Source organism: Penicillium diatomitis (genome assembly GCF_028827545.1).
Source record: "Penicillium diatomitis strain IBT 30728 chromosome Unknown utg000003l_segment0_segment0, whole genome shotgun sequence".
In the NCBI taxonomy this organism is placed as follows: Eukaryota; Fungi; Ascomycota; class Eurotiomycetes; order Eurotiales; family Aspergillaceae; genus Penicillium; species Penicillium diatomitis.
The window spans coordinates 144,146-168,235 of NW_026623175.1; the positions used below are offsets into that span (position 1 = coordinate 144,146).

The 24,090-nt window shown below is 51.1% G+C and overlaps 8 protein-coding genes across 8 annotated transcripts; 5 read left to right on the forward strand and 3 right to left on the reverse strand.

Moving 5' to 3' along the window:
- Window positions 1-851: 851 nt before the first annotated feature.
- N7539_002319 (uncharacterized protein) lies at window positions 852-1,151 on the forward strand (the record flags this gene model as incomplete). Its single annotated transcript, XM_056931922.1, has 1 exon — window positions 852-1,151. The coding sequence occupies one exon, from the start codon at window positions 852-854 to the stop codon at window positions 1,149-1,151; it is 300 nt and encodes a 99-aa protein (XP_056791881.1).
- A 2,447-nt stretch (window positions 1,152-3,598) lies between these two features.
- On the forward strand, window positions 3,599-5,017 carry N7539_002320 (uncharacterized protein; the record flags this gene model as incomplete). The annotated part of the gene is made up of 3 exons (XM_056931923.1): window positions 3,599-4,050; window positions 4,105-4,182; window positions 4,258-5,017. The coding sequence occupies 3 exons, from the start codon at window positions 3,599-3,601 to the stop codon at window positions 5,015-5,017; spliced, it is 1,290 nt and encodes a 429-aa protein (XP_056791882.1).
- A 1,117-nt stretch (window positions 5,018-6,134) lies between these two features.
- N7539_002321 (RNA-binding signal recognition particle subunit SEC65) lies at window positions 6,135-7,024 on the reverse strand (the record flags this gene model as incomplete). Its single annotated transcript, XM_056931924.1, has 2 exons — window positions 6,135-6,493; window positions 6,571-7,024. The coding sequence occupies 2 exons, from the start codon at window positions 7,022-7,024 to the stop codon at window positions 6,135-6,137; spliced, it is 813 nt and encodes a 270-aa protein (XP_056791883.1).
- A 1,115-nt stretch (window positions 7,025-8,139) lies between these two features.
- On the forward strand, window positions 8,140-9,704 carry N7539_002322 (aminotransferase, class III; the record flags this gene model as incomplete). Its single annotated transcript, XM_056931925.1, has 4 exons — window positions 8,140-8,437; window positions 8,521-8,867; window positions 8,924-9,376; window positions 9,450-9,704. 4 exons carry the CDS (start codon window positions 8,140-8,142, stop codon window positions 9,702-9,704), a joined length of 1,353 nt encoding a protein of 450 aa, XP_056791884.1.
- A 336-nt stretch (window positions 9,705-10,040) lies between these two features.
- On the reverse strand, window positions 10,041-13,027 carry ysh1 (cleavage polyadenylation factor subunit YSH1; the record flags this gene model as incomplete). Its single annotated transcript, XM_056931926.1, has 5 exons — window positions 10,041-10,573; window positions 10,628-11,279; window positions 11,340-12,486; window positions 12,720-12,817; window positions 12,875-13,027. The coding sequence occupies 5 exons, from the start codon at window positions 13,025-13,027 to the stop codon at window positions 10,041-10,043; spliced, it is 2,583 nt and encodes an 860-aa protein (XP_056791885.1).
- Window positions 13,028-13,624: 597 nt separating this feature from the next.
- N7539_002324 (uncharacterized protein) lies at window positions 13,625-15,443 on the forward strand (the record flags this gene model as incomplete). The annotated part of the gene is made up of 2 exons (XM_056931927.1): window positions 13,625-14,705; window positions 14,779-15,443. 2 exons carry the CDS (start codon window positions 13,625-13,627, stop codon window positions 15,441-15,443), a joined length of 1,746 nt encoding a protein of 581 aa, XP_056791886.1.
- Window positions 15,444-18,024: 2,581 nt separating this feature from the next.
- Window positions 18,025-20,523, forward strand: N7539_002325 (putative protein kinase (Lkh1); the record flags this gene model as incomplete). Its single annotated transcript, XM_056931928.1, has 6 exons — window positions 18,025-18,933; window positions 19,034-19,115; window positions 19,190-19,537; window positions 19,615-20,074; window positions 20,159-20,246; window positions 20,323-20,523. The coding sequence occupies 6 exons, from the start codon at window positions 18,025-18,027 to the stop codon at window positions 20,521-20,523; spliced, it is 2,088 nt and encodes a 695-aa protein (XP_056791887.1).
- Window positions 20,524-21,629: 1,106 nt separating this feature from the next.
- N7539_002326 (amidase) lies at window positions 21,630-23,505 on the reverse strand (the record flags this gene model as incomplete). Its single annotated transcript, XM_056931929.1, has 2 exons — window positions 21,630-21,838; window positions 21,918-23,505. Coding segments are annotated over 2 exons (1,797 nt in total), but the record flags the coding sequence as incomplete, so codon positions are not given.
- Window positions 23,506-24,090: the final 585 nt, after the last annotated feature.

Genomic DNA, 24,090 nt, shown 5'->3' on the forward strand with positions numbered 1-24,090 from the left:
GTACAAGCAGGCATGGAGCGCCCTTCGTCACAGGTCATCCTGTCCGTTGTGGTCTTTTTCGACTCCCCGATGCTCCCGAATAGTCGTCGCATGGTGCAGGGTGGATTTGGAATTAGGCAAAGGCAGGCTAGCTGGATGAGAGATGAAATGCAGGGAGGAAGGGAGTTGCGCAGTGTTGCGAGGTAAGAGGTGAGAGTTAGTGGTGTCCACGACGAAGACAAACCCTTATGAGCAGATCAAAGATCGGGACCCTACTTGACTTTATTCATCTCAACAAAATGAGATCGCATTCGTTTGCCTCGTCATGAGATGTCATTTTAGTATTGTTTGGTAGATATCAAGAGTAAATGTTGTAGGATCTGTTCTACCGTTTCTGTATGAGGGATCTCCATCGAATGTGCGTTGTTCCAATTTCTGAATGACTGCCTTTTGCATACCCTTTGTCTCAGGATTTCACCAAAGCCACTCGGCTTTTGAATATAGACAAGACTGATATGGACACAACGTAGATTTTCTGAAGCTTATTGATGGCAAAGTCATTCTTGAGAAATGGGAGATCTCTGAAGTTCATTGTGTTCATTAAGGATATCTGTCTTTGAAGCTTTGATCTCGCCATAAAAGGGTCAGGCAGACTGAAAGACTGCTTGTGCCTTGAAAATTCCGAAGCGACATGGTGCATATTCTCGATGCCAGCTCTTAAGTAGAGCAGGCTATGTCGTTAAATACGCATTCGTAAACGGGAGAGTGGACCAAATCATCCCAATTTGTTTCTGGTGAATGGATGGTGCTGACAGCCACAACGACCCGCGACTTATGCCATCAACATCCACCAGGATACTCCATTACAGAACATGGATTTTAGCCTCGGCACGCTTCTTGAGCTTGGGGAGAGACTGGTCCGCTCAGCTCGTCGCACTTTCATCCACTTCGCAGCCCTTTTCATTTCTGCCGGTATCTGCATTGTCGACATGAGCACCACTTCCTTCATCGTCTGCTTCCAGGTGGCTGATATGATTGTGGACATTGTGTTTGATTTCGTAGAAACCGGCGTGCGATTTCTCATCCCCAGATCAAGCCCGGAGATCACTCCCTTTCTCATTGCCGCGCTCACGTCCATCCTGGTGTATGGGACTGTGCACGAGGCACCGTAGTACGCAATATTCCAGAAGGCACGAAAAATTACATCCAATATCGAGTTGTGCCAAGCTTCTGTTATGCAGGAGGTCTTGCTCAGGACACATGGAAAGTGAGAATCTACAGATTCAGTTGAATGCGCCCAATGCCACGTGAAACACAGCTGAGCATCGCAGTCTTTTTTTCGCTTGGTAACAGTCCCGTTCCTCGATGCTCGACACGACCGGTATGGAAACCAACCCTGCACGTTCCACAATTCCTAGCCTCACACGACGATGGTATGTCGAATCCGGCGGAACGAAGGATCTTCAACAGACTCGCTTCTGCGGGCACTTCAAGCTCTCGCTTGGACTCGACTAGCTCAGCTGTGAATGGATCGCCGGTACTCTGCGCAATGAAAGACTCAAAATGTACATTTTCGTCGGGGAGCCCGAACCGCTTCGCAGTGTCCTGCACATCTTGGGTGAGGCGATCCCCTGCACAGCAGTAGATATGGGTGTTGCTGTCTGCTTGTTCTAAAGATTGTGTGTAGATCCAAAGCCTTGTTCTGCGATTTGCAATAGATTGTGACGCGAGGTTCCAGTAATCTGAGAAGAGGCTCAAAAGGGACCTCCTCCAATGATCGAACAGCATAGTGAAGATGATTAGATCGATTCATCTTGTGCAGCTCCTGAGCCTAGGCAATCAGCCCAGTAATGCCAATGCCGCCAGCTATCAGAACATAGCGATCGGCCTTCTTATTCAGAGGGAACGTGATTGTAAAATTGTTGATACTGATGATGGTCCCCTCGAGAAGATCATCATGTATAAACAAAGATCCTCCGCGGGAGAACGGTGTAATGCCACGCCCAACGTGAACTGGTTTCGATTTCCACTCACGACTAAATGAGCACGGATCAATCGGTCTTGCAATTTGACACGAACATGTGTTCCTGGCTGGACGAGCTCATCAGGAGATTTGGCCTCGACGGCTTCGAATTCCAGGGATATGACGGACGATGTTTCGCGACTCTTATGTACGAGTCAATAGTTCGCCCACGTATCGAATACTGAAGCCTCGTCGCCAACAAGTCTCTGTTCCTGGTTCTCAAACCTCATCTGGAGTCTGTTTTTGAGGAGAGTTTTGATCCCATTGCCGAGTTCGGGAAGGGCTGCAAGCTCTCTCATTGCCTCAAAATTCTCTTTTTCAAGGTAGAGGTAATGCTGGACTCGCGCAATGGTCCACTTTGGATTGGGCCCTTCAAGTAGAGAAAGTCCATCGCCGGCTTGTATGAATCCTCCCCTGAGAATTCGACAGAACCAGCCGGTTCGGAAACTCTCCGGCGACAATCTCGCCATGTTTTTCTCTTGAAATCGATGGTTGAGTTTGTAACATGGCTGTCGTGGGAGGCTCACTTGGACGATGACTTCTGAGCCTATCGCAATACGATCTCCAACGCATGTGTTTCGTTCATTCGCTCGAAGGCTGACCAAATTCTCTCCAAAGGCTCCAGTTCGAAAACAGTGAGCACTCCCTGGCAGCTCTTCAGTCCAGTCGTCGAAATGGAGCGCACAATAATGAAGGAGGGCTTTTTCAGGCCCTCCGTGGAGCTCGAAGACATGTTCGTCCCCTTGGCAGCCAAGATCGTTCACCGCCACTGGGCCATATCGGACAGACTTGAAGATTGCAGATTATTGAGGAAGTGCAAAGACCGCTTGGGCTTTCCCCGTCCGAACTTGCAGAAGCTCATCCTGTTCCCAAGGCTCTTCCAACTTGCTAACACGAGATTGGATCGCCGTCATGAGGGATCTTCAATCTTCCATCCCCCTGGCAGTGGCAGCACGCCGTGTCAGACTATACTGAAATCAGCGGCACGAACCACGGCGGTGTATGAATGGGGGATACTGTGAGTTACAGGTCGTTGATATTGGGATCTGAGCGACCTGAAACCCAGAAATCAGAATAATCGCTTCCACGTCAGCGGATTGAAAGATTTCTGACACAAAGATGCATCTTCGGAGTGAACACATGGAAGCTGCAGGCGCATGTGACAGGATTGGATTGGTCTCCGATGCGGGGGTCCCTGCAGCGTTGGCACATCTCCGACTTCCGCGCTACGCCCGTTGGGCTCCTGTCAATCCAAGTGAGTTCAAATGACGAAATCCTTTTCCATGATTCCACGTGGAGTGAGAATCAAGAGACTCTTGCATCAAAGGGCTCGACATGTCAGGCGGAACTATGGAGCGCGAAGATCGGCAGTCGAGCGGCGCCACATGACAGTCGCAGCTACCCCCGGACAGCAAGAGCAGTTGCATTTCTGCCAGTGTGTGATTCCAAGTGATCATCCTTTTAATACGCAGCTGTCGCCTGCATGCTGGACACTCTGAAAGCCCAGGCTGCCATTTTGACCACAGGCGGCGAGGAGAGTCGTCGCTGTTGGGCGTACAGGAAATCATTCAGAATTTGCGCTGTTCCCCCGTGGCCATGGCTGCCCAGCTCAAGGTCTCCCGAAGAAAGACCAACGAGACACCATTGCCCTACACTGCCTCTCCTCCCTATCTTTTATGGAGTGATATCCGTCTGGTGCTACGATATGCTTGGGCCTTGCCGATGATTTTTCTGCCTCTTCATTTGCGTCGAACAAGCTCACTAGATGAGTTACAACTGTCATTCCAGAGCATAGTGTCGGTGCTCGTGCACTTGTTTCTCGTGGTCTTTCAGCTCATCTTTCTACTTTCACTACCTCTTCTGGCGATCTTCCCGGTGCCTGTACCCTGGGCTATTGTTTATATTGCGGCGTGTGTTGCATTCAATTATGCTATCTGCATGACCATGTTGAATGGCTTCGAGCGCGTTCTACAATCCCAGGCGCCAGTAGCCGAACAGCCTTGGCAACGGAAAGAGCGTTGGTTCTATATTAACGGTATTGCTTGTGGGTATGTTGTATTCTGCCTTGCTCCGGCCAGTATCTTCTGCTGATCATTCTTCAGTCGCTACTGGGTGCAAAACAATATCGATCAACTGTCCTACAGCTTCGGCCGGAGAATCACCGGTGTACATAATCGCACGTATGTTGAGTGAATACCATACCGCGCGTTATACCACCTCTCGTCCAATTCTACCAATACTAATCATTCAAGCAGTGCCGGTATCATATTTGATCTCATTGAATGCTTGATCCAGCGTGGGTTCGCCTATGCTACAGACGATGTTCGACGAGCCTATGTTCTACTTAAAGAAGCGTTGCTCGATTCGTCCGTCGAGAAAGTCGTGCTTGTACTTCACAGTCAAGGGGGGATTGAAGGTGGTCTGGTCATCGACTGGCTACTCGACGAATTGCCGCAAGACCTTCTTCACCAGCTCGAAGTCTATACCTTTGCAAATGCGGCCAATCACTTCAACAACCCAGTCGATTCTTGTCAAGCGCCTGCACATGACTCTTTTCGCGAAAGGATGCAGCCCAAACGGCGCTCTATCAAATACATTGAGCACTACGCCAATGCAGATGATCCTGTCTCATGGCTTGGTGTGCTTCAATTTGCCAATATTCCGAACCGATACCTCGGGCGTCTGTTCGTTCGCCCGGGCTCGGGTCATTTGATGAACCAACACTACCTGGACAACATGTTCACTCTGGGCCCTGACAAGAAGGTACTGGAGTCCAACGCCTTCATGGACATGAAGGTGGAAACATCCTCCGACCGCGATGCTCTCCCGGGAAGGGAGTCATTGAAGCCCGCCGGCGAACTTGATGAGCCTGACGAGGAAACGCTTTCCCCATTGGCACAATCCGCCCCAGTGTTTCAAAATGGTACGCCACTCTCTGGACAAGACTACACGAAACTTCAAGTCAAGGATTTCAGTAGGCTGTGGCAATACAGAAATGGGGGCTCTCCTGACTGATAGTCGCATTATTGTGTCTCTATCACTCGGACCAGTGAAATGGGCTGGGTGGTCTGAGATTGGAGATGCGAGTTTTTGAAATATGGTAGGCCACGAGATAAGATTTCAGTGGAATGATCATGAAAAATGATGCCTTGTTTGTCATTCGCTTTACGGTTTTGCCCAATGGAACTCTCCGAGAGCCTTTGAAGCAACACATACAAAGCGCTTTATCCTTAAGTACTCTCAGGGTATATCCATCATTCTCTCACAATGCCGCCTTCTGTGGGGATTAGCAAAATCATGATCTGAAGATTGCGACCAAATGAATGGTCTTTAAAGACGGGATTCTACAGCGATAAGACTCTCGTCAAACCCATAGAGACTATCTCATGAGATTCTTTCTTGTCCTCGCGCCTCAAAGCAGGATGATTAGCTAGGTGGGCGAGAATTGCCTTTTCTTGGCAATCGTTGCACTATCCATTGCAATCTGAAGTCATCCAACACTTGTCCGTTACATTCACTTAACGATGATTGCCGACTGTGCACCCTTTCAATTTCACTCAGGATGGCATCCCTATCCAACACCGCCGCCCTCGCCACCACATAATTCATATCCGTCCCCGCGCCCCTCCTCGAGTCCTTGACATGCAATCTGGTGCGTTGTGGCATTTAGTGTTCAAATCTGACTTCTGCCGATAATGGCGAGCTGTCAATGCTAGCACCAGCGTCCTATCCGATAATAAATCGAATTCTTACGCAGTATTACGAAACGAAGGTATAGAGTTGTCAGGACAAGGGACCTTAGAGCCATTAAAAAGAACAGTCTCGGTCTACAAATTCACACTGAGCTGCCGTGGTGGAAACTTGGGAGAATTCACTGCGTCAGGCTTGGGCCATTTGCGCTATGCCTCAGGTATCTCTCAAACGAGCTACGCCTTGATTTATTCATCGTAAAAAAAATGCACATGTCTCTCATACACACTTAGCCCTTTATTGCCAAAATGTGGATAGTTAGACGGATCAAGGAAATCTCATTTTCCTCGTAATGATGAAAAGCAAGGAGAAAAGATATAGAACGCCTGTCGCCGTGCAATGCAAGTAAAGAGTCGGAAGGATTGAAGCGTCATCGACTCAATCAGGCCTTGCCCTTTTTCTTATCCTTCTTCTCCTTTTTTGAGACAGTAGGCGCGGAGGGCTCCCCGCCCATGGCGGCCAGGTTTTCCAAGCCCGGAATGGAAGGCATACCTGGCATACCATGCATGTTCTGCATCTCAGCCATAGCCTCCTTGAAGGGATTGTCACTAACACCGCCTCCGCTGTAGGCTGGAGAGTGTATGGGAAGGATCTTGCCAACCTTCCAGCCACGTGGGGCAGGAGGGGCCCCAGGAAGCTTTTCAGGCGTGGGCAAGCCGCGGATGCGCAGACGAAACGGCGATTGTTCAGTGGTAGGGTGAGCTTTCAGATATTGAGCGACAAGAATGTAAAGGTGATGCTCTTGAAGAATGGAGATCCCAGGTCAGTCACATACCTCATTAGGAGTCAAAGCAATCGGGTTATGCTGGGGCACTCACTATTCTTGATCTTCGGGTTTATGAGTCGACCCTCCTCGTTCTTCAAGAGCACTCGCACACGGCCGGGATTCGCCCAGTCCTTGGGATGCAGCTTGTCTGCTTCCAAGCCAGCTTGTAGCCCGACCATCTGCACTGCATCCAGAATGTCGCGAGCAAGTGGATTCTCCACCGCAAGCTCGGACCCAACCTTGCGACCCTCGGCCCGTGAGCGCGACTTGTCGAAATATACCGGGTAGAGACATTGAAAGTGCTTGGGGATCTCGCGTTGGGGCTCTGGGAGCTGTTGCGTTATCGAGGCCATTGAAGCCAATGGCGAAGGCGCGGCGGGTGTTGGGATCGACTGCTTGGGAATTGATGCAGGCTCGATGATGGAATTCACCGCCATCAAATCAGAGGGAGCGACCTCATCGGGATCGGAGTCTGACACTTCTTCAATGCGGGCATGGTGTGACATGGTGGGCAGTGCGACGAGATGTTTGAAAATGAGGGGGCAAGAAGAAGAAAGTGCGGGAGGTGGTCTTTGCGGCCTTTGGGATCTTCTGTGCGGGCGGCGGGCGGCGGGCGGAGGAGGATTGACCAGTTGGTGGTGCTCCTGGTAATCTGGGGTAGGCGGCCAGACTACTACTACTGTTGGCTCTTAGGATTAGTAGTAGTCGTTAGTGAGCGGTCGGGATGCTTGAGCCGAACTTGGTTTTACATCTTCATATGGCCGAGACTGGAACATTCGGAGTACTTGCTGCTAGGTAGTAGGTCTGTAAGAAGAATATGATCTTGCGAGTTGTCTGAGCGCCGGAATCTTGACTTGCTGGTCCTTCCCATCTCATCGATTCAAAGCATGTAACTAAATGTATATGTCACATGTCGGAAGATCACAAATTAGGTACCCAACGAAATCCTGTACCCGACGATTTAGCCTTTCCAATTCGGCATTTCGTCTCATGCCCAACCAAGTGAAATATCAGATCATGTCAGCATTTAGGGACATTCATGGGTGATCGATTCATTCAACTCCTGGAGACTGTGAGGTGGCTAGATTCAGCCCATCTCAGGCGTATGGTACATGAGCGGCAATGCAGGGTCCTGCATGGTAGCACGCGGAGGAGTCTCACCATAACGCGCCAATCCACCTATCTGATTCGGTGGGACCGCTCACTTCGTCACCGCATTCGTATGAAATATCCTAAGTCGAGTCTTTCCGAGAACGACATTCCGATACAAAGTAGTCTAGTATCTTCGTATTACACTAGCTTATTTCAATCGTGACTCACACTGATAAAGGCACACCAATTGACGACTCGGCTTCGCCACGGCTCGGCATGCCGAACCCACCATCGACTATTCCCCCGCAATGAGCAGATAGCCTCGGATGAGTTGGGGAGATAAAAAGGGGAGCAGCCCTGACTCGCCACGCTCGAATCTGATTCAATAGTTGCCATCCTATCGCCCAATTGTCTCCAACATTTGCAGACATTGAAGGAACAGGGAGGCCGCTTTTTATTGGGGTTCTTGCTATCGTAGCCATCTATTATCCCAACTTTCCCTTGCCGTCCTAGTTACCTGAACCACGCAATGTCCAGTGCTGTTCTCCATCGAGACACCCACTTCATTCCCCGGAAAGCTGTCGGGGGCGAAGGATGCTACATCTTCCTGGAGGATGGCACCAAATTCCTGGACTCTACCGGAGGCGCTGCGGTGTCCTGCCTGGGCCACGGAAATGAACATGTCAAGCAAGTCGTCAAGGCACAGATTGATCAGATCTCGTACTGCCACTCAGCCTTCTTCGGTACTCAAGCAACAGAGGATCTGGCAACCTTTCTCACAGAGTCCACAGGCGGCAAGATGTCCAAGCTGTTTGTAGTGAGCTCGGGTAAGTGCTCCGTTGCAGAGTGCTCTCCCATCTCGACATAACCACTGCAAGATCGAACGATCATTGATGTGATGATGTATTAGGGTCGGAGGCTTTTGAGGCAGCTCTCAAGCTTGCTCGTCAATATTTCCTCGAGCTGCCGACTCCACAGCCTGAGCGGACAAGGTTCATCTCTCGCTTGCCCTCGTATCACGGCACCACGCTTGGAGCGCTGGGCGCTGGTGGACATGTGCAACGAAGGCAGCCATTCGAGCCCCTTTTGGCCCAGAACACATCTCATGTCTCACCGTGCTATCCTTATCGGGGTAAGAAGGAGGGAGAGTCAGACGCCGACTACGTGGCTCGTCTTGCCGCAGAGCTCGACGCAGAGTTCCAGAGAGTCGGTCCTGAGAAAGTGTGCGCTTTTGTCGCTGAGCCGATTGTCGGTGCGGTAAGTTCAGACAGTCAAGGTGAGATAGAATGAGGGAGTCAAACTGACATCAGTAGGCCCTTGGTTGCGTGCCCGCTGTTCCTGGTTATTTCCCCGCCGTGAAGGCCGTCTGCGAGAAATATGGAGCTCTGTTGATTCTGGATGAAATCATGTGCGGCATGGGTCGGTGCGGAACCCTTCACGCATGGGAGCAGGAGGGTATTGTGCCTGACATTCAAACCATTGCCAAAGGTCTTGGTGGGGGCTACGTGCCGGTGTCCGGTATTTTGATCAACGATGCCGTCGTTCAAACCATGGACAAAGGTACCGGTCAGTTTCGACATGGGCAAACCTATCAGGGCCATCCAGTCTCTTGCGCGGCAGCATTAGCGGTTCAGCAGACTATCAAGCAACAAGCGCTTCTGGACAATGTCCGTGACATGGGCCATTACCTTGAGCAACGTCTTCGTCAGGAGTTCGAGTCTCATCCACATGTTGGCGATATACGTGGAAAAGGCCTGTTCTGGGGCGTAAGTAACATCTTCGACTGCGGTGCCCGCTTGTTTTCAACTGGCAGCTAACTTGATTGACGTCCTTTCGTAGTTGGAATTCGTGCAAGACAAAACCACCAAAGAGCCATTCGACCCCAAACATCGTTTAGCATTCCACATTCAGGAGACTGGACTGAAGAAAGAGTACGCCGTCTCATTCTACGGGTCTTCCGGCACAGTTGATGGCATTCGTGGTGATCATGTGATAATAGCACCACCTTACATTGTGACAAAAGAGGAGATCGATGTTGTGGTGGACACGCTGGCTAAGGTTCTTGAAGTCGTGCTTGCTAATTTTCACGAGTAGCTCTGATCCGCCTGTCTCTCAACTCAACGGAGCCACTCTGATCCTGTCACAGACATGATAATGGTCCCTAGCATATGTTTAAGGTTACCACCGAAACAATGGAAGAAGTCAGCTTTTACGGCTCTTGTGCCAGCTTGGAAAAATGGACCGTTTTCCGTCCTTCGTTTAACTCTCATAGAACTACATCCCAGTTAAAGCAAAATATGACAAGATCAGCTGGAACTGAAGAGCTTATGTTAAAATGCAGAAGCGATAGCAAAGCGAATTGTGCACTAAAATGTCTCCGAAATGGCTCATTTTGTGTTGGGTATCCTGATATCGTACATGAAAACTTCTTCATTTCTCGGCTTCAATTGCAGCCACCTTCCTTGGAGGCCCATTCGCCTCAATGTGACTCTTGGAAGAACCATTAGACACAACTTCGGTGGGCATAGAGCTGGGCGCCCACAATCCTGCGACAGTCTCGACTGCTCGCTCAACGACGACTCGTACACGGTCGCGAAGTACAGCATTTGAGCACTCCACTTCCAAAGTCTCCAGCCACACGCGCGCAACATGCTTGTCGATCTTGATCTCAAGCCCGGGCACCGGGATACCGAGGGCATGAAGACGGTCCAGCTCTGCGGATTCAATATCGTCCACGCGCTCTTCCTTATTAGCTTCAGTAGTGTCGTCCGTACCGATCGCTAGATCGACTGGAACGCGTGGCTTTTCAATTGGTCCAATATCTGAACCAAACTGAGCTTCAAGCATCATGAGAAGACGAGCCAGCCGATCTTCGGGTCCGACGTGAGCATGGGGATTTTGAAGGGACAAGAAAGAATCCTCATCGTCGTGATGGTGATGATGATGCTTTTCCTTGGCAGATTCTGCGAAGCATTAGCACATTGGCCGGAATCTCAATCAGGAGAATTTGTACTCACGCTTGACAGAGGCTGGACTGCTCTCAACTGTGAGTAGTACAGCCATTACCGCATCGGCAACGCCATCATTCATCATGTTGCCTTCCCACTCCAACTCAATCTCGCGAGTTCGAGGCTGATAATGAAGGGTCACACAGCCCATGACCAAGTAAGTCTGCTTTTCCTCCATGCGAATCTCCTCGTCCGCATCCTCCTGCTTCGGATCCGACATGGACGTATCGCCGTTCGTCTCCTTCTTGATATTTTGCTTTGATTGGGTGCCAACCTCCTCAATAGCCCCGAAAGTGCCTTCAAGCGCCCACCGAATGAGATCTATGCTCGCAGAGCTGAGCGTCAGATGTTGTTTGCAAATGATAGTGGTCGTCGTAAGGCCAGCATATTCCCGAAGGTCATCTGCTGCCATCAATGACAGATCGAATCCATTCTGTACCAGGACTCCGGCCATCAACTGGCTTTCATCCTCAGAGGTTGGGGGAGCAATGTCTGCGAGCTTGCCGACAACCCTGGCAAACTTGTCCTTGCGGAATGGAATACGCAGCTCGGAACAATTGGCTGGGGTGAAGACTTTAGTCGGCGTGGCCTTTTGGGCATTGAGAGATAGCAGCTTTGACTTCAAGCGCATCATCTGATGCTTCTCTCCATGTACTAGAATCTGGTCGAAAGGTCAGCTTCCAGGTGCAGGGTAAAAGAGACATGTCCTGAGGGTACATACGACTACTGGTGCAGCCACTTCTTCAATGAAGTTGCGATTCTCAACACCGTCAACATGCGCGGCAAAACTGATTTCATCAATAGTGCAGCGACGAGGAATCATAACCTTTTGATCCTCGTCACCTCCGCCTGGGACACGCCCACGGCCTTGCCCTGCTGAGACTCTGGACATGATTGCAGGAATTGCCTCTGGCTCGTTCAGAAGCTGCTTGGCCATCGTCCCCTCCACACTGTAGCCTGTCATTACTACACCGTTGCGGTCGCTAGGTGCCCATCTCTCAAGAAGCTCACGGCTTGTGCCGGTCTGTAGCATACCCGGAGATGCTATCATCACGCAACCTCCAACATCATCAAAGCGCTCGAGGCTACGGAGGCTTCGCACGAAACGGAAATCCCACGGGCCTGCTGTTGCGCTTTTATCTCCGCTTGCCTCCGCTTCGGCCATGCGTTGCCTGAATAATCGTTTGATATTGTCGTTCATGGCACCAATATATGTCTGGTAAACCACCATACAACGCCGTGCCATGTTACCAATGTAGTATATAGGAACCTTTTGTAGCTCGGGGTGTCGTTCCCAGTATTCTTCGAGAATCAGCAGCAGCTCCTGTGCGCGACCTAGGGCAAATACGGGCATCAAGACTCGTCCACCCCGGTTTAGGATCCCCGTGATCGATTTCATGAGCGCAGCCTCCCGCTCCAAACGTGGGGGATTCGAAGAAATGCCAAACGTAGACTCGGTAATGAGTACATCAATTTTGATGCCGCGCGGAACCTCAGCAGGGATCAAATGGCGATCTTCCTCACGCGAATAATCCCCTGTGAACAAGATATTCAACCCAGCAATAGATACGAGGAACATTGCGGCGCCTAGGACGTGGCCGGCAGGGAAAGGCGTGATGCGGATGCTGTTAATTGTATGTGTCGTGTTGAAATCGATTGTTTCAATGAGGGGTAGAGTTGACAGGTGATCGCGCTCTGTATACAGAGAGGTGCGTTGGTCAGATGAGGAGGACGTGTTGCTGACTCGGACATTGTCCTGAATCAGCCATTTGTAAATGGCCTTTGTCGCGTGGGTCATGAACACACGACCTTTAAAATTTGTCTTGCTCAAGACATACGGAAGTGCGGACGAGTGATCGACGTGAAAACTAGAATTATTAACAATCAGTACCAAGTAAAGAATGAGCGTTGCGCCAACGGCGGCAGCGCGAAAATCGAAGTCGCAATTGTTCCTAACAAACAAGACCGGGGCAGGCCGGACTATCACGCAGGGATATCGTAACGTTCATCTTCACAGCGCCTCCCCCGACGAGAGTAACAAGATCTCTATCTGTTGCAAAGAAGGCAGGGGGACCACGAGGGCTGGGGTATGTGCACGTACTGGCTAATCAATAGGATGTCGACAGTGCTCAAATCGAATTCATCGAAGAACGGGAGTGCGGAGAAGCCTTCTTTGGCTGGATGCATACCCGCATCAAACTGGAGATGAAACACATTAGCACGTTGTCAAGCAGATCAATAGTCTCGTATACGCACCATGACTGTTTTGCCCTTATACTGGATGATATGACATGAACGTCCGACCTCGTTTCCACCGCCCAAACAATAGAACGCGAGCTCATCAGAGGGATCCACGGGTTCGTCATCGGCGCCAGAGCCCATTGCCACAGCCTTGCGCTTAGTCGCCATATTTGCGTCTTTGCGTCGACAATGTGCGCCCCCGCAGGTGGTCCTGAGAGCTTGGTTGGGGCCAGTCCAGGATAAGGACCGGTTGGGTCTGAAGACACCACGACCCTCGCGAGTCGCAAAGTCACAATTTCGCCACCAGAGGATGAATTACCAGAGTTGACGCCAGAAGCGCAAAATGGTAAACTTGTAAGCAGAAATTGAGAGCAGAGTGAAAAGGCGAATGACTTTCGACATGGAAGCTTCTGTCGAGACGCGGCGTTATCTGTAGTATCACGTGATGACGCGAACCGCGGAGCAAAACCTCAAGTTACGCCAGAAGCTCCCGAAGCATCCACTTGGTAGACACTTGCATCGAGGACCTCGCCGTCCTACCAGCTCGTATCTGTCATTCTTCTACAACGCCAATCAGTACTTGCATACACTGCGATTGAATGGCTGTTGTGAGATGATCAGAGCCAGTGGTTGTTGGTGGTGCGAGCATATCGCTCACTTCAGAACCCTCGTGTGGTCCAATCCACAAGCGACTCGGGCTGCGCAATAGCGATTTCCCTCAACCATCATCATCGGTTCTGAGCGGTTCTAGGTGTTTGTTTCACCATGGCGCAAACACGCCCTCCCCACCCACAGGGACAGCAACAACAACAGCAGCAACCCCCACCGCAATTCGCTACACACCCCTTCTCTCCTCCAGTCTCTTCGCCTTCACCTCACTCTGGACAATCTCCAGTCAACGGATCGATCGCGCCGCCACCTCAAAAGAAGCCTCGCTTATCTCCTCTTCCTCCATCTCAAACGCAATCACCGTATGCCTCGCCAAGCTTCGGCGCAATGCAACTTCCTCCGGCACAGCCTCAGGTGAACGGCATGGCCACCAATCTCACCCCGTCAACTCCCACTGGGGCTGCGCCTGCTCCAGGGACCATGGGACCTCCATCACGCCCTGTTGATAAGACAACTGATGCAGCTGAGCTCACAGACGTATTGGCCTCCTCGGGAATTGACGTTCGAGAAGAAGAGGCTTTCCTCACGCGCAGTTTCTCTGGGCCGAATGCGCAGGCGCAGGCGGCCAATAGACCCCCACTGCCACAGCAACCATCCCAAACAAATGCGTCCTTTGCATCGCAAACGTCCACGACTGGGACAATCTCTGCGACGAGCAGTTTTGGTGACCCACCCAACAACAAGCCAGCGGCTGCGACGAGTTCGTTCTCTTCCGATCCGACATCTCAAAGCTCCACCATTAGCAACCAGCCCACACGTGCAAACACAGAGGCGGCACGAAGGGCACAATACCATCTTCAGGAACCGTTCCTGTTCGCGAAGCTTGTGGAGCAGAAGATTCAGAAGCGTGGTTTTGAGCTTGGGGTTCGGATCCCCTCGGAAGGTCTTTTTCATCCAGTACCCGGCCGCCAGGCTCCGATTGAAGTCACTGGTCCCGATGGCTCTTCTATCGTGCGAACTGGTCAAACTATCCTCAATCAGGAGGGAGCGCCGCTTGTCGACATCTTGAATCTCGTTTCTCTCTCATGCGAAGAGCGCCTCCGAGGGGTCATAGACTATGCATCTACGCTGGCGCGCAGTCGCAGAGCCCATTCGCACGGGGTAGTACCAGATGCGTGGGTTGACATTGCAAAACCTCTCGGTCCCACTGCGGGGAATACTGTTACTCCGTCTAAACGTAAGAATGGCTGTCACTCAACTGAGGTACTTTGCTTCCTGGTCATCCAACTAATCTCTTTCTTGCTCCCCAGGACCCCATTTGGACGGCGATGCTGCAGCTCGCAAACCACCAGCGGAGAGATACAAGGGCTTTGTTACGAGAGAAGGTAGTCGGGAAAACAAACGGGCTGCCAAGCGCGCAAAACGTGGAACCAGTGCGACAGCTGTTGATGAACCGAGCGCACGATATGACCCAGTGGCAATTATGGGTTCAGCCCCGTCCACACCGGTGGGGGAAAGAGCTCCTAGCTTTGACAGCAAGAAGTCCATGACGAAGAAAGAGCAAAAGAAAATGATGGATAACAAAGCCAACGAGGCACAGCAACATCAGCAGTCGGTGGAGACAGCACGACTTGCCACAAATTCCATGCTTTCTGGGCGCATGTTCGGCGCCAAAAAGTCATATTCGTGGCTGAAGCCTGGAGGCTCGTCGAGTGGCTTTTCGACGCCCACCCGACCTGCACCCTCTACCCCTACAACAACAGCAGCAACAACAGGGCCAGAGAAGCACACTCAGTCCGGTGAGACACCAGCCGGGCCACCGAAGCGACGCCTCGGCACGTGGCGAGAAGACCAGGAGAAAGGACGAGGCATTCAGGTTCGGGACATCTTGTTTGCTGTCGAGGCTGATGGGCGAGCGAGTAAACATGTCCAAAAGGGTTATTCGAGGGATCCAAAGGAGGACCGAGGGTCATGAAGCCCCCCACCTGCACTTGTAATTTTAATCGATACAGCGAATGCGTGAATGAACCTGCCAAGAATTCAAATAACTGCTTTTACAGAGGAAGGGAGGGCATATAGGCTCCGTCAACGACGGAGAATGCTTTTTGTTTCTACTTGTAGTGAGCTGAATTCAATTGGACTGAACAGACCGGACATACATCGTGTTACCTTGCTCGTCGAGACCGTCCCTCGCTGCAGGATAGCTCATCGGCATCCATCAGCGTCAGCACCCAGTAACTACTCCACCTAGCCGCAGTAAAGTCTGGTCGAAGAGGGTCGTCGAACACTGTCTCCAGTATACTACATGTCTGGGTATGTAGTTCTAGGTTGTGTTCAAGTCTTACATATACTGACTGCATATGGATGTTCTGCTGTCTATTGATGTTTAGGGGATCAATCACTGTACAAGGGTACACAGAAGTAAGGTACTACTAAGGTACGAATTATGTAACTAGTGATAGATATTGTACTTGTCTGGGCTTCCAAGTAAGATTGCCTCCACATGTGCATTATGCGCAACATTTGAGATATTCAAGAGAGTCAGGGTTGTGAACTATGTCCGATAAGTGATAGGGTCGCGCGTCAGATGTGGAGATTGAGCGAGGTTTTGCTGGCTTATTGAGGATTGGAAGGTTCCAGTTGCTCAGCCATTCTCCAGCTTAATGGAGGTACCTACATACATGCTATTGAGCAGTGTGCACTGTACAGTCACTGTACAGTGTACACTACTCATCTTAGCTCCTAGGTGCCCGGTGATGTGAAATCTCACGGGTTACTCCCAGGGTCTACACAAAAGTGTCAGATTTCCGATGGATGATGATCAGTCCCATTTGAAGATGCACCAGAATCCCCCATCGCCGTCTGTGGGGGCGGAAATCGATTGCCCAGGTGAATACCGACGCCGATGGATACAGTATCTCGGTTCTGTTGACCTGCAGTGAAAAGATTGGTAATTGTACAGGGGCCTTCTCTTTATTTTGAGATTTTGCATGCCAAAGCGGTCCCTCTTCCAGGAATTAATAATGGCCACCACAGTACGGTTGTAAAATGAGGAGTATTCATACTCCACCGCGTCATCCGGTGCCCGACACTTTCCACGGTCCTCTGCCCCGAAAGGTTTATTCCCGCGCGGATCCTCCAATGGTGCCTCTGGAATGGTGACTTTTATAAGGAAGAGGGGCGGTGTGAAAGACCGGCACTCTCGCAGTAAGATTGCTAGGCTGGGGTTTGAATGCAATACGTATCGGAGCCGAGAGGGCACGGAATTGGCGATCGAACTGGTATGACTGTGCGGTGGGCGATAACAGTGGCAACGGGCAGTATACACTACATTGTTACTGTATACTTATAGCGTATACTGTACGGTAGAGACTACATAGAGACCAGAGACCTATAGTAATGTGAAGACTTTCACCTGCTTATTTGACCGAGTGGTGTCCGTGGCACCTGCCTCAACATTAGATGTCTCCGTGTGGAAAAAGGCCGACGAAACAGGAGCGAAACAGAAGCGGCTGGAGGCATAGACTAGAAAGAGAATCGGCATTCAAAGAGACGCAAGTTGAAAGAGAAGCAAGAACTTGAGACACAGCCTCGATGGTGAATCACCAGCTTCTTGAGGTGCTGGGACGATCCTTCAATAGGGAGTCTGGTGTGGTCATGCCAGATCGTCTGGATTTAGGGGCGACAGTCATATTCTAGACCGTTAAGAGATCGATGTTTACCTGGCACACCTCACAATCTTCGGAATACGCTAGGAATCTGATCTAAGATAGGCGGGTTAGCGCGATGAGAGGATCAATGCAAGACGCGGGAGAAAGTGTATACAATACTGGACCGGTGGACACACTGGACAGAGTATTTAATCTATGGGTCACAAGAGCATCGACTGTGTTTGACATTTATTGCAATGATTCGTAGTCACTTGAGGTTAGTCTAGGAAGTAGCCCCCTCAGTGGTATATGGCCTTAGTACTAGACCACTGGCAGCATACCGCCAACTACCGCCAGGCGAATTGGTCACTGGCGGGTTTTGAGACGTACAGTAGGGCGCATGCATCAAGATGCGTTGAGCCTTCGGGCACAACGTTCTTTCGCTTCAAACTCGTGAATGACTTGATGCCACTGAGGCATGGGTGCATTGTTCCCTGGGAGCTGCTTGAAGGCTTTCTCGACAAGTGCGATCATCGAGAGCATCTGGTTGAGAATTGTCTCGCGATAGTCTTGAAAGCCAACCTGCAACTCGGGATCTCAAGAGGTTTCATTTGTTCACTCATAGCACGCCGGGGACTCCAGACTCGCAAGAACAGTTGATTGAAGGTCCATATTGAGGGATTGATGATCCGTGAAAAGGAGACTCAATGTAAGGAAGGCAAGAGCGAGGGAGGGAAAAAGAACTCAAGGGTTGTAGAAGACGATCGCGGGCGGTATCGTCAACCACTACGGTCACGTTGACGTACCTTTCCCCAGCGGTATTCGACCCCCCGAGATCAAACATCCGCCTACTCTCACCTCACGTTCAGCGCTGTTCGTGTGACGGACAGGACTTCTTCGTCCACCATGTCCACACCATCCACTGCGACTGCAACTCATCATCCTCAGCCTCAGCACTACGGATACTATCAGCCCTCCGCGTCGTATCCGACTCCGACCACCACCGCCGCAGGGGCTCGCCTTGCAAATCCCTACACCTACGCCATTCCCTCTCCAACCATCTCCACCACACCCAACTCCGCTGCTGCTGCGAATCCAACCACCACAGTGCCCTACAGTCAACCTTCGCGAATTGCTCCGGTCACATCTTCGCAGGCTTCGACCCAAACGGTCATGGCATCCTCCCAGAGCGCCCACAGCGCGTCCCACGGTGGGCGGAGAAAGAAACCCGATTGGGGCGAATTCTACAAGAACGGCCTCCCCAAGGAGGTCATCGTGATTGATGACAGCCCTGGTCCCGAATCATCCAAACCTGCAACAGGCACAACAGGAGCCGCTGTATCACCCTTTCAACCATCATCGACGGCGGCGGCGCCGGCGGCGGCTGCTGCTTCCTCACATGGTGTCCCAGCCAACGGCCAGGCGTCCGTGGCTCAACCCGCTGGCAAGCGGCGCCGCACGGGGATTGAGACCGCGTACGATCTGGGACATTACGATCGGCCATCCTTCTCAATAAATCCCCAACAGTACGGAGAAGAATCGCCTGCACATTCCAGATCCACCGATCGCACGACGTCACTACATACGACTGCCCCGACCTCCCTCGGGTCACAGGGAAGCACGGCGGTCAACAATGGGGTCTACTATGATGATGGCGCGGTGGGCCAAAAGCGCAAGCGTACCACGCGCAAGTCCACTCGAGACGAGCAGAAACGCCGCGAACTGGAGACTGCGCCGGAAGCACTCCCCAGTTACATTCCTCCCTCGAAACCCATCATCAAGGCCAAGGATGTACCGGTCCCGCTTGTTCGAGACGTAAGTTTCACAAAGGTCCCCACAGCAAGATGTGGTGTTCCTTTTTTTGTTTTCTTTTCAAGCCCACCGTCAACTAACGCCATATGTCTGCCTTGGATAGTATACCGCTGGTCGGGGTGAAAAGTACGACGACGATGATGGCCACTACATCGTGAACCCCAATACACCACTTACAGAACGATGTGAGTGAAAGACAGACAATGCAGCCTGGGAATTCGGATCGGGACTGATTCTCTGCTTTCTTGCGTCTCAACAGATTCAATTATCAAGCTTCTCGGCCAGGGGACTTTCGGTAAGGTTGTCGAGGCCTACGATAAGCAGCGAAAATCTCGATGCGCGGTAAAGATCATTCGTTCCATTCAAAAATACCGAGATGCTTCGCGCATCGAGCTCCGAGTCTTGTCGACTCTGGCCTCGAATGACCGCTCCAATCGCAACAAGTGCATTCACCTGCGCGACTGCTTCGATTTTCGTAACCACATCTGCATAGTGACCGATCTTCTGGGTCAGAGCGTGTTTGACTTTCTCAAGGGCAATGGCTTCGTGCCATTCCCCAGCAGTCAGATCCAGAGCTTTGCTCGGCAACTGTTTACAAGCGTGGCCTGTATGTCTGCCCTCTCTGATGCTTCATCTGGCTCTGATCTGTGTGGGAAATGCCTTGCTGATTGATTAAAATTCTAGTCCTTCATGACCTCAACCTCATTCACACCGATCTGAAACCCGAGAACATTCTTCTTGTCAGCAGTGCCTATCAAACCTTCACTTACAACCGCACGATCCCATCCTCCTCCCATGCCAACCCTCGCAATGCTCGACAGCGACGCGTTCTTCTCGACAGTGAGATTCGTCTGATCGACTTTGGATCCGCCACCTTTGACGACGAGTATCACTCTTCAGTGGTGTCGACCCGCCACTACCGCGCGCCCGAGATTATACTCAACCTGGGCTGGAGCTTCCCTTGCGACATCTGGAGTATCGGTTGTATTCTGGTGGAATTCTTTACCGGAGATGCCCTCTTTCAGACTCATGACAACCTGGAGCACCTTGCTATGATGGAGGCGGTGATAGGCTCTCGGATCGATTCCCGAATGGTTCGCCAGGTGGTGCAAGGCCGTGCTGGCAACCACAATGCTGCTGTCAAGTACGTTTTTTTTCTCCTGCCTTCCCTCCACGATTGCTGAAGATTGAACCCGATCACTGATCGTTGACTTTATCTGTCTCTCAGGTACTTTGTTCGAAGCAAGCTGGATTACCCGAACAATGAAACGACCCGGGCGTCCCGCAAATACGTTCGGATGATGAAGACGCTTACGGTAAGCTTGGTCATGTCAACTCATATCTTGCACCGGTCGACGTGCGGCCTGCTAATCTGTATCCACTCAAATACAGGAATTCATCCCAACCAATACCCAGTTCAATCGCCTCTTTCTCGACTTGCTCCAGAAGATCTTTGTCTATGATCCCAAGCAACGCATCACTGCCAAGCAGGCATTGAAGCACCCTTGGTTCAAGGAGTCTCTGATTGACGATGGAACGGAAGCCTATCGCATTGGCATGGGTCTTCAACGCCAGGCGGGTCCTCGGTCATAGCGCGGTTACTCGTGTTTTCTGCATGAACAATTCTCTCAGTTCTCGGGTAGACAGTAATCGGTCTGCTATTCAAGAATTAATTCACTGTCGACAATCTGGATGGGACGGAAAGGCGATTGACGGGATTTCGTTTTCTTTTTCTTTTCTTTTTCCATTGGGCAACTCACATTGACTGGGCACATTACGATTACGATATATTTTTCTTCTCATTTTTCTTGGGTTGGCTTGTGCTGGTACCGGGTTTCGTTCTTTGGCACACTTTTTCTTTTCTCGACACCTATCTGAGCTCGTTATTTTAACGATGGTTTTACTGTGCACATACCTCCCTTGGTGTTTCTTGTCATAGGCCAAGACTGAGGAATTTGGATCCGAATGAGGATCCCTCATTGCTCTGTGCTCTACCACGCCCCCCCCCCCCCCCCCCCTTAATCACGGTGCTCTCTTTGTTTTTTTCCACGGCCAGATGGCATCACTTTGGGCGATCATGTCATGCTCTCTTATTGTAGTTATTTTGGGGTGGAGGAATTGTTCTGCTTGATGTGAGGAGAAGTCTTGTCGGCGTTCCGCGATCAAAGGGGGTCTATATCTCTACAAAGGTTTTGGTTTTATTTTGATCTTTGCATCCGAGTGCGATCATGTCTTCTATTGTTCTTTCAGCGGTCAGGTCTATTTTTTTTTTCGTCCTCATTTTTCGTCCCTTGGGTGTGAAAGTGCGATATTGGAGTTGAGCAATATTGAGTTTCGAGATTCTCTGCGTCTTTTGATTAACACCATGAAATCGGAGATTCCCAGGCGTCTTTTCGCAAGAGTCATTGATGGTGTACAACTGCACATACTCCTGGCATGTGCCGAAGTCTTGGCCTACTCTCTATTCTCCCTTGTTCTGCGTTGTCATACTCTCCCCCATGAAATGATTCTGGAGATTGTGCTCATAAACAGAGGATGAGATTCCAAGTCTGCAGTTCGGTACTTGTCGCTCGGGAGACATGAAGAGTGGTCACAAAGATGATGAGAGCGGATCGCAGTGTACACAATCAAGGTCTAGGCGCCGCCAGGTCTTGGTGAGCCATTGCTTGAAATCAAAGCATCAATTCACGATCTTACCTTCCGGGCCTGGGTACCACTACGGCCGAGTGTTGGCCCAGGTCGTTTCTGGCAGCGTTAACATCCAGATCTGCAACCTTGCGCGGTGGAAGTATATTTTCGATCGTTTCCGCAAGATCCAAGAGCTCCTCGTCCCGCCCGACTTGGCCCATCAACTCCAATCCAATCGGTATCCCTTGGGGCGCAGACATGGTTGGCGAACTATATCCAGCTGAAAATGATGTGGAAACGTCAACAATGATTCTTCGAGCTCCTAGGATTGTTTTGATAGTTCGGTTGATAGTACATACCAGATAAGCAAATCGCCGGTCTCCCCGTTAAAGCACCCAAAATTCCATTCCGTCTCGGTTGGATGGTCTCTCCAATTCTGACGGGCAATTGTCGCTGGTGAGGGTATACAAGCGCGTCGAGATCGTTGCTGACGAATAAATCCGTGACGGACTGTTTCAAAGCAGCAATACTCGCCAGTCGTCTTCGATACCCCGGAGTTGCCGTGCGAAATTCCGAGGGCTCTTTTAGCGGCGCGGTGAAGACCTCCGTCACGGCTTTTGCATGGTAGAGACCACTTTCTGCAATGGCTTGCAGCGAGATGTATGGTGCTATGACGGTGGGGGATTGGAGGAAGGCATCGAGTCGTTCTTGAAACTCGTAGATCTGGGTGTCGGCCGTGGATTGAAGAGTCGTGAACCGCCAGTCTGGATGACTGGCCGGATGGATGGTGACCAGCTGGATATCAGATTCTGGATGAGTCGCGACGATGGAAGATAAAGCTTCGCGAACGATATGCTGGACGAGTTTGTTCTCCTGGACGAGTTCCTCGGTGTGATCTTCCACTGGATCATCGAGTTCAAAGTATGATTCTAGAACTCCGATTCGAACGGGTCGTTTCTGCTGAGGCACACCCGCAGCAGACCTGCTCTGGTATCCACGATCCGCATCCACCTCGACATCTTTCATCACATCAAAAACCGCCTTCACATCTGCCACACACCTCCCCATGGGCCCCACCACATCCTGCGCCTGGCAAACAGGCACAATTCCCTCCATACAAACCCTACCCCTGGACGGTCTGAACCCGACAATCCCACACGCCGAAGCCGGCGACCTCAACGAATTGACCGTATCACTTCCACACCCGACGATTCCGATGCCCATCGCAAGTGCTGCCGCTGTTCCACCCGACGACCCACCCGGTGTGCGCGTGCAATCGTACGGGTTGAGTGTCTGTCCACCCAGGGAAGAGGTGGTTGTGCCATGAAGGGCGAATTCATGCATATTTGCTTTGGCGAGGATGATGGCGCCGGCGGAGCGAAGGCGTTGAATGACGGGGGCGTCGGTGGTAGTGCGGAGGGATTGGAGGGCGAGAACGCCGGCGCTGGTGGGTGTGTCGTGGGTGGTGAAGTTGTCTTTGAGGATGAATGGGACGCCATGAAGGGGTGGGATGTGACTATTGTACGGACATTTGCGTTTGTCGCTAGGGTTTCGAGAAGCTCCCGGATTGATTGCCGTCGATGACTTTGAAGAGAATGATGCTAGATCTCGGTCCTGGGACTGCTGGGTAGTTCCCGAAGTAGAGGTCGAGGCTGGACATGTATGACGGTGTCGAAGTTGATATACACTCCTCGCTTCGAGATCTTTCTGCGCTGCGATCTTCAAAGCATCTGGATTGATATAGATCAACGATCTGAAAGTAGAGTCGTAACGGGCGATTCGATTTAGGTATGCTTGGACAAGGGCGGTACAGGTGAGAGACTGTGCGGAACCTCGTCCAGCTTGGGCTTGAGGATCGGTGGAAAACAGGCGTTGGTGAAAGGACGAGATGGTGAGATGTGCCAAGTCTGGGAACTCGTTGTCTATTGGGGAATTCTCAGAGCACATGGTTTCTGGGTGCTCGTTAGATATACAAGGGACTATGTTGGTATGTTTTGAATGAGGGGTGACTGACTAGATACTGGGGTCAAAAGGTAAACTTGGGTAGGTTAGATCAGTCCATCTCGAATGAAGAAAAGAATGAGCCGAGGTCAGGGTCGGTGACAGGTACAGTCACACCCTATCAAAGTAGTTCCACGTTACCAGTCAAACCACAGTGAACTGGAAATCAAGGATGTTGAGTTGTTGACCGGATTCGGGGATATTGATTCGATCTATAAAAGCAGTTGGAGTAAGCCACCGCAACGTCAAGCCGAGATCGTACCTACTCCAACATGGAATTGGGGCACAATGCTGTTCGTGCGGGGTTTCTCGGCGGACCCCAGGGGAGGCTTTCCACACACTAACTACTAAACTAGTACTGCGCTTCATCTCTGGAATACGGAAGCCCAGCTAATCGAGGTGAGCCCGAACATGGGAGATTCACACGTGCGTGCCTGGAGGTTTTTATCCAATTTGTAGATCCTATGTCCCTCAAAATTCGATACTGTTCTATGTATACCCGCAAATCGATGCACGTGTAAACCCCAATAC